Source organism: Schistocerca nitens, chromosome 1 (assembly GCF_023898315.1).
Source record: "Schistocerca nitens isolate TAMUIC-IGC-003100 chromosome 1, iqSchNite1.1, whole genome shotgun sequence".
Lineage (NCBI taxonomy): Eukaryota > Metazoa > Arthropoda > Insecta > Orthoptera > Acrididae > Schistocerca > Schistocerca nitens.
In genome coordinates this window covers 245,628,257-245,643,973 of record NC_064614.1, presented here as the reverse complement: position 1 = coordinate 245,643,973, position 15,717 = coordinate 245,628,257, and the positions used below count along the sequence as shown (strand labels likewise).

Sequence of the window (15,717 nt, the reverse complement as noted above, 5' to 3'; positions counted from 1 at the left end):
AAGAGAAGTTTGTGGCACAACTTAACTAGAAGAAGGGATTGGTTGGTAGGACATGTTCTGAGGCATCAAGGGATCACCAATTTAGTATTGGAGGGCAGTGTGGAGGGTAAAAATTGTAGAGGGAGACCAACAGATGAATACACTAAACAGATTCAGAAGGATGTAGGTTGCAGTAGGTACTGGGAGATGAAGAAGCTTGCACAGGATAGAGTAGCATGGAGAGCTGCATCAAACCAGTCTCAGGACTGAAGACCACAACAATAACAACAGGAGGAAGTGTCAGTGGTGCATTTCAGGTTGAACTTATGTGGAATTGGTGGTCACAGTAAAAAATATTAACAATTTAAAGGTCTTGGTCATAGGGTGTTTGACTGGTATTCATATAAGAGGGGAATCACCTACTACCACAAGAAACCTTCTACCTTCCAATAAAGCTTGGGAGATTATTTCAAGTCATTTGCTGACCGAGTATGTGCCATTTCCTGCTGAACAAACATGCTGGGAATGGGTGTGGCATGAAATAAAGTTTTTTTTAGAAGAGGTCAAGGTGCAAGTTGTGGGCACTTTAATTAAAGGAATAAGTCCACAAATAGGGCAATAAATCAAGGTGCTCTCACAAAACTGTGTGTATGGAGCAGTGTGTGCAGCATTTGTCTGAGAGGAGGCACTCCACTTTGTTTCCTTCTCTCCCTGTGGGGATGGCCCCAGCCATGTACCTACCGCCAAGGTCAGTTGTGAGTGCTACAAGAAGTGAGACCACACTGCTGATAAATGTTGGGCACCCTACTGCCTGTTCTCTAAGGAAGTCAGTCATTTGGATGTGAACTGCCACAGGGGCACATTTCAGAGTTTTGGAATTGCCGAAGGCAGGCACAGCCACCCAACCCCACCCCAGTAAGAGCAGTAAATCTGGTAAATTATTGGGGTTTAGATGAGATGGGAAGTGTGACTGTGGTGGGTGGAATACAAAGGAGAAAGTCTGAGTATTGGCTCATACAGGCACCCAAGTAAGTTTACTATTTTTGTCTCCTGGCAACAAGTGGGCACTGAATCTGCCCTCTGCTGTATTATTAGCTTGGGTTCTGAAATAATAAACCCTACAGGAGCATGTTCCATTAGACTGGTAATTGATGAGAGATTACACGAGTTTGAGGTAGAAGTCATAATGATACTAAGGCCTGATTTTTATGTCATCCTGGGAAGTGATTTTCTACATCTGTTCCAGGATGTGGTTGACCACTGTCACTTACTGTTATATTCAGTGGAGCAATTCAATTTGTCAGTCACAGCAGCTCACAGTTGTGAGGAACTCCTGGGAATGGTACCACTCCACAAAATTTCAATATACTGCGTGTCTTGCAGCTAAAGGCAACAAACCCTGTACCAATAAACGGCAGCACTGTAATTGTTTCAGTGACAACAAAAGTCCAAGGCATTAAAGAAACTTTGTTCTTGGTTCTGCTCACTCAGAATGAAGTTTCGGATGGAATTCATGTCCACATGCAGAGAGGCCTCTGCATTGGCAAATTACAAATGGGAGAATTAATGCTAGATAATTTTGGTGTAGCAATATTATGAAAAGGAAAGTTGCTACTCACCATATAGTGGAGATGCTGAGTTGCAGATAGGTACAATAAAAAGACTGTTACAAATAAAGCTTTTTGGCCATTAAGAGCTCCATCAACAATAGATGACACACACACACACTCACACACACACACACACAACACACAAATGCAACTCATACACATGACTGCAGTCTCAGGCAACTGAAACCACACTGCAAGCAGCAGCACTAGTGCATGATGGGAGTGGCGTTTGAGTGGGGGTAAGGAGGAGGCTGGGGCGGCGAGGTGGAGGGATAGTATGGTGCGGGTGGAGGGCAGTGAAGTGCTGCCAAACATGAAATCCTTCATTTAAGTGACTGCTTCACAGCCTGTGCCATATGGATCCTATCCACCAACACCAGATTTTTCTGAATTGCGCAGGTGGGAACTTTCTCTGCAACACATCCTATGTTCCCGTAACCCTCCTGCCTCAACCTTCATTAGTCACTGCCCTCACCCATCCAGCCCATTCCAGCACTACACAGCTGTCATTCCACCATCACACCCAGTCTTTTCACTTCTCTCCTTTTCTGCTACTTTTCCCCCTCCCCCTCCCCATCTCTCCCCTGTCCTCCGTCTAACCTACGGTACTTCACTGTTCGCCACCCCCACCGTACTATCACTCATCCTCCCCGCCCCAGCCTCCTCCTTACTCCCACACAGTTGTCACTCCCATCATGCAATGGTGCAACTGCTCAGAGTGTGGTTTCAGTTGCCTGAGACTACAGTCTTGTGCGTGAGTTGCATTTGTGTGTGTGTGTGTGTGTGTGTGTGTGTGTGTGTGTGTGTGTGTGTGTGTGTGTGTGTCATGTTGATGACAGCCTTAATGGCCAAAAGGTTTATTTGTGACAGCCTTTTTGTTGTACCTATCTGCGACTCAGCATTTCCGCTACGTGGTGAGTAGCAACTTTCCTTTTCATAATATTATTACATTCCATCTGTTTTCTCCATTGTTTAATTTTGGTGTAGGTAATATTATAATAGCCCATGGAACAGTACTGGCCAGTAGGCAGAAACTAGTTACTGAAGAGATACCTCCTTAAGAGAAAAACAATTTATGAAGAAGCCATTGCCTATCAGAGAAATATACAAAATCACACAATCCCCTAAGAATCACTTGCAAGGAAATTTGGTGCATTAGGCTGTCTCTGAACAGAGATTGTTGTACCAGGTCTGAGAGGATTAGACTATGCACAGTTGTTTGAAGAAAGGAAATATTTTCGAGCTAATGACCCTCCTTAATATGAGATCCCAATGGTGAATGTTAGGCCAATAGTGCAGAAATCATACAGTATTCTGTATCATTTACAGACTGTTGTGAAAGAAATTATCCACCAACAACTTTCTGCAGGAATTATCCAAACATCTGCCAGTCCCTGGTCATCACCGATAATTATTATGTAAACATGTGCGGTAAATAAAATCACTACCTCTGACACTATTCTTTGCCTCGAATACTGGATCTGGAAAGATTGAGAAACTGAAAATTTTTCACTGTTTTACACATGAAATCAGGATATTACCAAATTCCAATAGCCTCTCAATACCAACCAAAGACTGCATTTTAACCTTGTTATTTTGAAAGGAAAGAAATGCTCCCAACACATTTAAAAGATCTGCTGACTTGGTGTTTCGAGGGTTGAAACCCAAGGCAGTTTTGGTTTATTTAGATAGCATTATAGTGTTCTCTTGAACCATCAAGGAGCACACTGAGCTATTAAAAAGTGTTTTGGCGAGACTTCAAAGCACCCTCCTGAGTCTGAAGTAGTTGTTGTTGTTGTGGTCTTCAGTCCTGAGACTGGTTTGATGCAGCTCTCCATGCTACTCTATCCTGTGCAAGCTTCTTCATCTCCCAGTACCTACTGCAACCTACATCCTTCTGAATCTGCTTAGTGTATTCATCTCTTGGTCTCCCCCTACGATTTTTACCCTCCACACTGCCCTCCAATACTAAATTGGTGATCCCTTGATGCCTCAGAACATGTCCTACCAACCAATCCCTTCTTCTGGTCAAGTTGTGCCACAAACTCCTCTTCTCCCAATCCTATTCAGTACCTCTTCATTAGTTATGTGATCTACCCATCTAATCTTCAGCATTCTTCTGTAGCACCACATTTTGAAAGCTTCTATTCTCCTCTTGTCCAAACTATTTACCATCCATGTTTCACTTCCATACATGGCTACACTCCATACAAATACTTTCAGAAATGACTTCCTGACACTTAAATCTATACTCGATGTTAACAAATTTCTCTTCTTCAGAAACGCTTTCCTTGCCATTGCCAGTCTACATTTTATATCTCCTCTACTCCGACCATCCTCAGTTATTTTGCTCCCCAAATAGCAAAACTCCTTTACTACTTTAAGTGTCTCATTTCGTAATCTAATTCCCTCAGAATCACCCGACTTAATTCAACTACATTCCATTATCCTCGTTTTGCTTTTGTTGATGTTCATCTTATACCCTCCTTTCATGACACTGTCCATTCTGTTCAACTGCTCTTCCAAGTCCTTTGCTGTCTCTGACAGAATTACAATGTCATTGGCAAACCTCAAAGTTTTTATTTCTTCTCCATGGATTTTAATACCTACTCCGAATTTTTCTTTTGTTTCCTTCACTGCTTGCTCAATATACAGATTAAATAACATCGGGGAGAGACTACAACCCTGTCTCACTCCCTTCCCAACCACTGCTCCCCTTTCATGTCCCTCGACTCTTATAACTGCCATCTGGTTTCTGTACACATTGTAAATAGCCTTTCACTCCCTGTATTTTACCCCTGCCACCTTTAGAATTTGAAAGAGAGTATTCCAGTCAACATTGTCAAAAGCTTTCTCTAAGTCTACAAGTGCTAGAAATGTAGGTTTGCCTTTCCTTAATCTTTCTTCTAAGATAAGTCGTAAGGTCAGTATTGCCTCACGTGTTCCAGTATTTCTACGGAATCCAAACTGATCTTCCCCGAGGTCAGCTTCTACTAGTTTTTCCATTCGTCTGTAAAGAATTCGTGTTAGTATGTTGCAGCTGTGGCTTATTAAACTGATTGTTCGGTAATTCTCACATCTGTCAACACCTGCTTTTTGGGATTGGAATTATTATATTCTTCTTGAAGTCTGAGGGTATTTCACCTGTTTCATACATCTTGCTCACCAGATGGTAGATTTTTCTCAGGACTGGCTCTCCCAAGGCCGTTAGTAGTTCGAATGGAATGTTGTCTACTCCGGGGGCCTTGTTTCGACTCAGGTCTTTCAGTGCTCTGTCAAACTCTTCACGCACTATTGTATCTCCCATTTCATCTTCATCTACATCCTCTTCCATTTCCATAATATTGTCCTCAAGTACATCGCCCTTGTATAGACCCTCTATATACTCCTTCCACCTTTCTGCTTTCTCTTCTTTGCTTAGAACTGGGTTTCCATCCGAGCTCTTGATGTTCATACAAGTGGTTCTCTTATCTTCAAAGGTCTCTTTAATTTTCCTGTAGGCAGTATCTATCTTACCCCTAGTGAGATGAGCCTCTAGATCTTTACATTTGTCCTCTAGCCATCCCTGCTTAGCCATTTTGCACTTCCTGTCGATCTCATTTTTGATACGTTTGTATTCCTTTTTGCCTGCTTCATTTACTGCATTTTTATATTTTCTCCTTTCATCAATTAAATTCAATATTTCTTCTGTTACCCAAGGATTTCTACTAGCCCTCGTCTTTTTACCTACTTGATCCTCTGCTGCCTTCACTACTTCATCCCTCAAAGCTACCCATTCTTCTTCTATTGTATTTCTTTCCCCCATTCCTGTCAATTGTTCCCTTATGCTCTCCCTGAAACCCTCTACAACCGCTGGTTCTTTCAGTTTATCCAGGTCCCATCTCCTTAAATTCCCACCTTTTTGCAGTTTCTTCGGTTTTAATCTACAGGTCATAACCAATAGATTGTGTTCAGAGTCCACATCTGCCCCTGGAAATGTCTTACAATTTAAAACCTGGTTCCTAAATCTCTGTCTTACCATTATATAATCTATCTGATACCTTTTAGTATCTCCAGGGTTCTTCCATGTGTACAACCTTCTATCTTGATTCTTAAACCAAGTGTTAGCTATGATTAAGTTGTGCTCTGTGCAAAATTCTACCAGGCGGCTTCCTCTTTCATTTCTTAGCCCCAATCCATATTCACCTACTACGTTTCCTTCTCTCCCTTTTCCTACACTCGAATTCCAGTCACCCATGACTATTAAATTTTCGTCTCCCTTCACTATCTGAATAATTTCTTTTATTTCATCGTACATTTCTTCAATTTCTTCGTCATCTGCAGAGCTAGTTGGCATATAAACTTGTACTACTGTAGTAGGTGTGGGCTTCGTATCTATCTTGGCCACAATAATGTGTTCACTAAGCTGTTTGTAGTAGCTTACCCGCATTCCTATTTTCCTATTCATTATTAAACCTACTCCTGCATTACCCCTATTTGACTTTGTGTTTATAACTCTGTAGTCACCTGACCAGAAGTCTTGTTCCTCCCGCCACCGAACTTCACTAATTCCCACTATATCTAACTTTAACCTATCCATTTCCCTTTTCAAATTTTCTAACCTACCTGCCCGATTAAGGGACCTGACATTCCATGCTCCGATCCGTAGAACGCCAGTTTTCTTTCTCCTGATAACGACGTCATCTTGAGTAGTCCCCGCCCGGAGATCCGAATGGGGGACTATTTTACCTCCGGAATATTTTACCCAAGAGGACGCCATCGTCATTTAATCATACAGTAAAGCTGCATGCCCTCGGGAAAAATTATGGCCGTAGTTTCCCCTTGCTTTCAGCCGTTCGCAGTACCAGCACAGCAAGGCCGTTTTGATTATTGTTACAAGGCCAGATCAGTCAATCATCCAGACTGTTGCCCTTGCAACTACTGAAAAGGCTGCTGCCCCTCTTCAGGAACCACACGTTTGTCTGGCCTCTCAACAGATACCCCTCCGTTGTGGTTGTACCTACGGTACGGCTATCTGTATCGCTGAGGCACGCAAGCCTCCCCACCAACGGCAAGGTCCATGGTTCATGGGGGGCTGCTGCCCCTCTTCAGGAACCACACATTTGTCTGGCCTCTCAACAGATACCCCTCCGTTGTGGTTGTACCTACGGTATGGCTGAAGTTAGAAAAAATATTTTTTGCAGAGACACAAGTTCAGTACTCAGGATGTGTTGTTAGCTCCACTTCTGTAATACTAGATCCTTGGCTGATGGAAGTGGTAGACAATTTCCTAGCTTCTACTACTGTAAATGAGTTACAGACCTTTCTAGGATTGGTGAATTGTTATCATCATTATGTAGAAGACTATGATACAGTAACTGAACCTTTAACAAGGTTATTGAAGAAGTGAGTGGCCTTTGAATGGCCCACAGAATGCAAAAGTGACATGTAACAAATCAAATATGTGCCCTTGTTTGTACACCCTGACTTTGATAAGCCATTCATGTTGTCGTATGGTGCCTCATTTTTCTGTAGGTCACATTTTGATCTAGGAACAAGATGGGGAAGAAAACTGATTGGTTATGCTTCTCATCACTTAACAAAGCTGAAGTTAATTACAGTACAACAGAAAATGAGTTGTTAGCCTTGGTGTTGGGAGTAATTTATTTTAAAAGTTATTTGTTTGGTAGAAAGTTCACTGTGGTAGGTTACCATGCTGCCCTTTTATGGCTCCTGAATTAAAAGACCCTAGCAGCCACCTGACATGCTGGGCTCTAAAATTGAGTGAGTATGATTATGAAGTAGACCATAAACCAGGCAGACTTCACCAAAATGCAGATGCTTAAGCAGAGGGGCCTATGTATTACAGGTAGACAAAGTACTTACTGGAGAATTGAAGGAAGTACGCAGAGATGACACCGAATGTAAACAGTAAGCCACACTCGTAGATTTTACATCTGAAGATTGCAAACAAACCATGAGACTCATCTTGGAAATCACTTCAGTCTCATATCATTACTCAATGTCACAAAAGCATTCAAGCTTGCCACAGAGGTAAGCAAGCCACAAATGCTTGTTTTGCAGCCTGTTACTGGTAGTGTAATAGGCTCCATGATGTAGAGAGGTATGCAGACACTCACTCACTGTAAGTGAAATAGGCACAACACACACATCCACAAATTCCACTTGATATTGTTGGAAGCTTCTGTGCCTTTTGAAACCATGGCTTTGGATGTAATGGGCCCTTCCCTCAGAGACAGTAAGAAAGTAAGTATACCCTGTCAATTATTGATCACTTTTCTCGATACTTTGTGTCAGTGCTGATTGCCAATGTGATGGCAGAAACTGTGACAAAAACATTTGTGAATCACTTGGTACTACCCTTTGGAAGTCCTGAGGTTCCAAACTTCACAGAAGCTCTCCTGCAGACCTTGCAGAACTAGCACTCCTGGAAGAAAGGATATTGCAGAGACATGGCTTAGCCACAGCCTCAGGGATGTTTCCAGAATGAAATTTTCACTCTGTAGTGGAGTGTGCACTGATACAAAACTTTCCTGGCACATTGAAACTCTGTACCAGACTGAGACTCAAAGTTGGACTTTTGCCTTTAACAGGCAAGTGCTTTACCATCTGAACTACCCAAACACTACTCAAGACCCATTATCACAGCATTTGGAAGGTAAGAGGTGAGATACCGGTGGTATTAGAGCTGTGAGGATGGGTTGTGAGTCATGCTTGGGTGGCTCTGATGGTAGAGCACTTTCCCACAAAAGGCAAAGGTCCTGAGTTTGAGTCTCAGTATGGCATACAGTTTTAATCTGCCAGGAAAGTTTGATATCAGCACACATTCTGCTGCAGAGTGAAAATTTCGTTCAGCAAGAAGGTGTACTGAACTGTGAAAGAAAACGAAAATAGAAACAGTGAACAGTCGAAGAACAAGACATGCAATATAAAGCGGCCTAAAAGAACAATGGTGTCATGGTTAAGTGGTCACGCTGTTGAACTGCCACACAGATGAGCCATGTTCAGAATGCCCTTGTGCCATTTATTTATTTACATTTCACAACGTTATGAACTGTCCATCCGATGACTGAAATGTTTATTCTACTTCTGTCATCTTGGCAGTTGTTATTATATATTGGTTGTAGAATATGAGTCATGTGATAAGAGTATGTTACCATCGAAAGTAAATGTGACGAATAGTGAGAGCAGGTGAGATACTACATAGACGCCTCACAGAAATGAAAACAACAAATAACTTGGTGTGAACTGTGTTACAACAAAGGAATTCCAGAGTCAAAACTTCCAAAATGGAACAGAGCTTCAAAAATGATAAAAACATATGTTCTGACATAGCACAAAGAAACTGTGTGATTGCGAAACTGATGAGTATATTTGTTGCAGGTTATGTAACACATTTTGTGTTTCCGTCATTTCCTTGGGAGTGATCACATTCACACTCATACGAACACCTATATCACGCAAGGAGGCATATCTCACTCACCTACAAGGTGGACAAATTATTTGCATCGATAAGAGATTCCTATCAAATGCTATTGTGAAAAATGCTGTGTATGACACACCAGACATGTTTTCTGGTGGAAGATTCGGTTGACTTGTCACCTTCTCATCAAATGTTTGCAGTTCCCATTTGAAAGCCATTTGCTTCCTTTTGGCAGCTAGTAGAGTAGTTGTGCAGAATCAACTGTCATTATAGATTCCTACCTTACACCTCACTGTTGCAAATGGACAGTATACCACAACATAGAAACAAATTTGAATACACTGAACAGTGAGGGGGAGGGGGGGTTGGAAACGGCAGAGAGAGGGATTGGTGTATGGGAGGTTTGAACACAGCTCGCCCTCTTGGCTGTGCAACATCTTGACCACTTAACTACAACACAAGTGCTCCTTCAGGCTGCTCTATGTTACACTTTTTGCTCTTGGACTGTTCACTGTGTCTATTTTGCCTTTTTTTTCTCAGTTCAGTCCACATTTTTCCTGTTTTTACTCTTGATCTGTGATCAGATTTTGACAGGCCCTCTTACTATTAAGTCTGAGGGGGATGTGATGGGGAGTTTCCCTTGTAAGATCCAAAGAAATATACAGGTCATGTAAAAAGTAACTAATTTACATACTTATAGAGTACATGTCATAATGACTGATTGAAAGAGAATTTAACAGCATTGCTCTGCTCATGCAACACAATATTATTAATGTTCAAAGACATTATACATGATGTTGCTGTTGGGTTTGAATCCAAACACATGGACCCTGATGACCAAGCACTTGAAGAAATTCGGTAACTTTAAGAAGCCATTCAGGCTAGGGCCTATTTCACAGAAATGCTGACAAGAACAACTTCACTGCTACCTTAATTGGGAATATTGGCTAGCTGCTCCCTTTTTCCCACAGGTGACCATGCCCTATAGTTGAAGCACTTGGTGGCACTTACTTATTCACTGGGTCTTGGATTATAGTTTCATGGATATGATTGGACATCTATTGTAATCAGATTTATTGTTCCACTTATTGTTGCCATTAAGATTTAGATATGGCACAAGAGAACAACTTGGACCATCCCCCTTAGCTGTACAAACACATAGACACACACACACACACACACACACACACACACACACACACACACACACAATATATCAAACAATGGAAATTCCAGGATGGAATTTAACAGTATTATGAAAAGGAAAGTTGCTAGAAAAGGAAAGTTGCTACTCACCATATTGTGGAGATGCTGAGTCACAGATAGGCACAACAAAAAGACTGTCACAAATAAAGCTTTCGGCCAGTAAGGCCTTCATCAAAAATAGATGGCAGACACACACACACACACACACACACACACACACACATATAACTGCAGTCTCAGGCAACTAACCACGCTACCTATATATATATATATATATATATATATATATATATATATATATATATATATATATATATATAGACCTTTTTTAAACACTCTAGTAGTAGTACTAGGAGTAGTAGTAGTAGTAGTAGTAGTAGTAATAGCTTTATTCATCCATAGATCTCTTTTTACAAGTAAATAAAACTTGTCAAAATATTTACAAGTTTAGACCAATTTAAAATAAGCTTATTTGTATACACATACATTTACAGAGTTCTAGTTAGAGGCAATCATTAGATTTACTCCTGGTATACAATAGTTTTTTTTTTTTTTTACATGTAACTTATTAAATAATGTAATGCCACACTGTTCACTCATATCTCACCATCAGTCACTGCACACACTATACACACATTGTTTTACAGCACTTCACTCATTACACACACAACCACACAGACACGGCTCATCTCGGGGCTATTTTCTGTACCGCAACTTCCCATTTCCTATCCTGAAAAACTGAGTCAGCATCCCTCTATAACACTGAATATCAAATTTGAAATGAAAGTGTGTAAATTGCGTGATTTTGAGTTAGTTATGTTTATTTCAGTATAAAATGATACAAAATCATCATCTTCATGAATATTGAGCTCAATTAAAAAAAAAGTAATCTACATTTTTGTATAAATAACTCATTAACTAAATATGCATTCATGTCCAAGATTCGGGGTAACAAATTTTAAGTGAATAATTACTTGAATGATGTGTTATGCATTGATAAATTTCAGTGCCGTTCTGGAAGTACAAAAGTAAAATATTAAGAAAAAATTAAGATAATATTACATGAATGAAAATACTTTGTAAGCCTACTTTGTACCAGAACTATGTAAAGCATAAAAGAAAATATATGAATTAACAGGTCACAAATGTTCATGAAGGATTACAATTGTTATGTGTCCATATGTACAGTATATACAATTACAAATTTTGTTCAGAGATAAATTCAGAAGATGACTGTTTTCGCTTGGCTTTATACACATACTCAGGAACATCCCTTATGACAGTCCAGCAGTAATCTGCTAAAATAGTAGGGCTCCACTTTCTGGCATACCTCTTCTCAAATGTGGCAATATCTTGATAAAATTGCTCCCCATGTTCATCACTTACTGCACCACAATCTTTGTGGAAGAAGTCAAGATGACTATGTAAGAAATGCATTTTCAATGACATGTTGCAACCAAGTTTTTCATAAGATGACAAAATGTTATCTACAATCTCCTTGTAATTTATTGCTTGTTTGTTCCCTAAGAACTGTAAATAAACTGTCTTAAAACATTCCTATGCAAGCTTCTCATCTCCTGGTATGATCCCATCAAAAGTATGGTCTCCAAAAAGCTCTCGAATCTGTGGGCCTACAAAGATGCCCTCCTTTACTTTGGCATCATTTAAGTAAGGGAATTTTTGCCTTAAGTACTTAAATGCATCACCATGAGCTCGGCTATCCTATTCACAGAGAAAGCAGCAATATAAGGTATACCCTAACTGCATACCTAATACCAGTGCAACCACTTTCAAGTCACCACAAGTCTTTATACTTGATGGCTTCTAGTAAAATTTTCATGTTTTGGTATTACCCTTTCGTATGCACACTATGCCCAACTGGAATAGAAGGAAGCTCATTACCTATATGTAAAAGCACTGCTTTTAGTATAAACCTTGACAAATCAATAAAGAGTCTCCACTCATCAGGGTGTAATTAATTCTGAGAAATTTCATTAGACCAGTTATGTTAACATGTGCCACAAGACTTATTTTGCATGTTAAAAAAAAATACAACTGGACGCTGCTGCAATCTTGATGCTAAAATCTCAGTCTTAGCTTACTTAACTCATTTTGAGACAATTTTTGTGGATCACCAGTTGATGATATATTTGGAAGAAACTCTGGATCTTGTGATGATGTACATGGCTCAGGACATTCAGAATCCCCATCAGAAGTAATCTCGTACTCTGTCGGTGGTTCAGGTATTGACAATCTTTCCCCATGTAGAACTGGATGTATGGCAGATGGAATGTTAAGATAGGTCACTGTCCGCTTTTTCTTCTTAGATATTCCCTTCTTGATAGGAGAAACCATAAGAAAGTAGCAGTCACTGACATGGTTAGTTGGCTCATGCCAGATCATGGGCACTGCAAAGGGCATTGAACATCCTCTCCCATGCATCCAATTCCTGAGGTTGCTGGCACAAGTGTTGCAGATCACATGTGGAGCCCAGGGTTTATCCTGATAACCTATTTTGCATCCAAAATAACAACTGCAAGCTTTTTTAATCATTGGGGTTATTTGCAGTTTTTGTGAAGCAAATGTCACTTCACCATACACATAGCAAAATGTGTCAGCACTGTTAACACATACTTGTAGCATTTTTATTCACTTCAGTAGCAGTCAACTTGAACAACTGGTAGTTAAACTGGAAACAAATGTGCAAAAATTATTACATGCATTAATAAAGTCACTGAAGTTGAAGAGGAGTCAGACAAAAAGAGCACTAAAATTGGTATCAGATTCTTTATATCCAAAATATTGCACACAAGTAAGACCAGGGACAATAAAATAATCCATTGATACTAGTTATTATGACTTTGGCAAACCATTATAATATTTGATTTTAAATTTAACATAAAAATTCATATATAATTATCTCACTGTAATAAAACAGTGTAAAATGAAAACTAGATTAATTTTGAATTGTCTTTGAGATATTCACAATCAGCACATTAGAATTGATAGGAATTTGCTATTTTCATTCGATTTACATTTTAATTGTTGCATAGTGTAATGAGTGAGATCTCGAGCTCAGAAAGAGGAAAAGGTGTTAGGACGACACAGTTTTTGTTAACATAGGAGCTCTGCCATCAGTAATGATCAGATTTGCATTCACTAGATGACACTGAAACTGTCTTGATGGTAGTGTCAATGGAAGTTAACTTGTGGGATAGTTCTCTTTGTTTTCACAATTTCCACCAAAGTTCTCACAGTTGCCTAAAACATACTCCCAAAATACTTTGATTGTATTTCGTTTGTTAACTGAAAGGGAACTGCAAGTGTCTCAACATCTTTTTCACCAAAATTTCTATCACACCACATTTCTAAATCTGCAATTCTGATATTTTCCCATCAGAGGTACCAATACAGAGTACTGATGTGTACCGTCATGAATCAAGCACTGTGTGTGTGTGTGTGTGTGTGTGTGTGTGTGTGTGTATGTGTGTGTGTGTGTGTGTGTGTGTGTGTGTGAAAGTAAAAAACAGCAACAATAGCTTATATTATTCAGCATGTAGCCATGTGTACAAATAAATTTGTGATGTGAAAGTAAAATGAATGCATTATGATCCATGAAACATGGAACTAATTTACTTACTAACTCTCCCATTTCTCTGTTTCTATCTCTCCATTTAAGTAGGTCTCAGAAGGTGCAGTGATATTGACTAACCACTGTGTCATCCTCAGCTGACAGGCATCACCAGATGCAGATATGGAAGTGTATACAATCAGCCCACTGCTCTCCTTGCTGTTGTCAGTTTTTGTGATTGGAGCTGCTACTTCATAGTCAAGTAGCTCCTCAATTGGCATTGCAAGGGCTAAGTGCATGCCACTTGCCAACAGCACTAGGCAGATCAGACAGTTATCCATCCAAGTGCTAGCCAAGCCTAATGGCACTTACCTGTGGTGATCTGATAGGAACTGGTGTTATCACAGCACAAGGCCATTGGCTCTATTTCTATTCATTCTGTTTAACATACTCAGAATTACGTGTTCTGCCTTTTTCAAAGTTTATCAATCATCATGATCTTTCCAGTTCTGAAATCACTGACCACTCTCTTTCTAGTTGTCTCACTTTTATTCTTTTTGACCCCTGGGCCTCCCTTTTTTTCTTATGTTATCTCATTTTTACTCTTTCCAATGTCACAATAAATAAAAAATTGAAGATCCTGGTATTTGAATGGGTTTCAGTGGTATCATTTTATCTCATTGCATTTAAATGGCCCAGTGATGCTGTTCATTTCATTTCCACGTATTTGATTCATGGGTTCAAGATCCTGTCAGGCAAAATTGGTGAATGTATTCAGTTTATATCTTTATGCCTCCCTAAAGCAAATCACTAAATTGCACTACATTTTTACTCATGTCTTCCACTGGTAAAAATGCAAATGTGTCCAATTTACAACTTCTTCATCTCATTAGAGAGAACTGATTGATTTATGTTTATGATTCTTCCTTCTGTATTTCACACAGTATATGTGGGTTAAGTGTTTAGAAATTTCCAATCCTGGAAATAAATAAGTGCATAGAGTTTGACAATATGAAATCTGCTTTCACTGTGCTGGTAAATTGCTAAATAATAAGTAAGTTAAGAAATAGAAACCATGTCTGATGAGTTGTTCATTTCATTACATAGTGCTTTGAATACATTTAAATTATTGAAACAGACAGGTAATTCTTGCATGTGATAAATTAAAATGTGTGCTATGCAAGAGCTCTAACCCCTATATCATTCGTCTTTTGGAACTGCTCTCTCAATTCAGCCTGTGTCACAGACCTTCCCCTGGTTTTATCATCTCAGATATTTGAATATCACATTATGAAAAGGATAGTTGCTTCACACCATATAGTGGAGATGCTGAGTCGCAGAAAGGCACAACAAAATGATTGTCGAACAAGTAAGCTTTTGGCCAAAAATGCCTTCACTGGAATTAGGCAACGTGCACATGCATGTGCGCGCGCGCACACCCACACCCACACCCACACCCACACCCACACCCACACCCACACCCACACCCACACCCACACACACACCCACACCCACCCACCCACCCACCCACACACACACACACACATATGATCATAGTCTCTGGCTGCCAAGACCAGAACTCCTTTCGTTGCACCTATCTATGACTCAGTGGCTCTGCTATATGGTGAGTAGCAACTTTTCTTTTCATAATATTGTCATTACTCCATCCTGGATTTTCCATTGTTTGATTTTTAATTACCAAGTTTTCATGATTGCCTGTTGTTGCCTTTTAAGTTTGTGTAGCATGTATGTAGTAGTAGTAGTAGTAGTAGTAGTAGTGGTATTAGTAGTAGCTTTATTCATCTGTAGATCTCCTTTTACAAGGATATAGGACATGTCAAAGTATTTACAAGTTTAGACCAATTTAAAATAAGCTAATTAATGTACACAAATATTTACAGGCTTCTAGTTAGACATAATCATTAGGT

At 39.7% G+C, this 15,717-nt stretch overlaps 1 protein-coding gene across 1 annotated transcript in view; it reads left to right on the top strand.

Annotated features, from left to right (window-relative positions):
• The first annotated feature begins 7,790 nt into the window (after positions 1 to 7,790).
• Positions 7,791 to 15,717, top strand: part of LOC126240001 (uncharacterized) — a 103,892-nt gene continuing 95,965 nt past the window's right edge. Inside the window, exon 1 of the mRNA XM_049947901.1 lies at positions 7,791 to 7,835. Within this exon, the coding sequence (XP_049803858.1) occupies positions 7,791 to 7,835 (45 nt within the window). The remainder of the gene's footprint in view (positions 7,836 to 15,717) is intronic.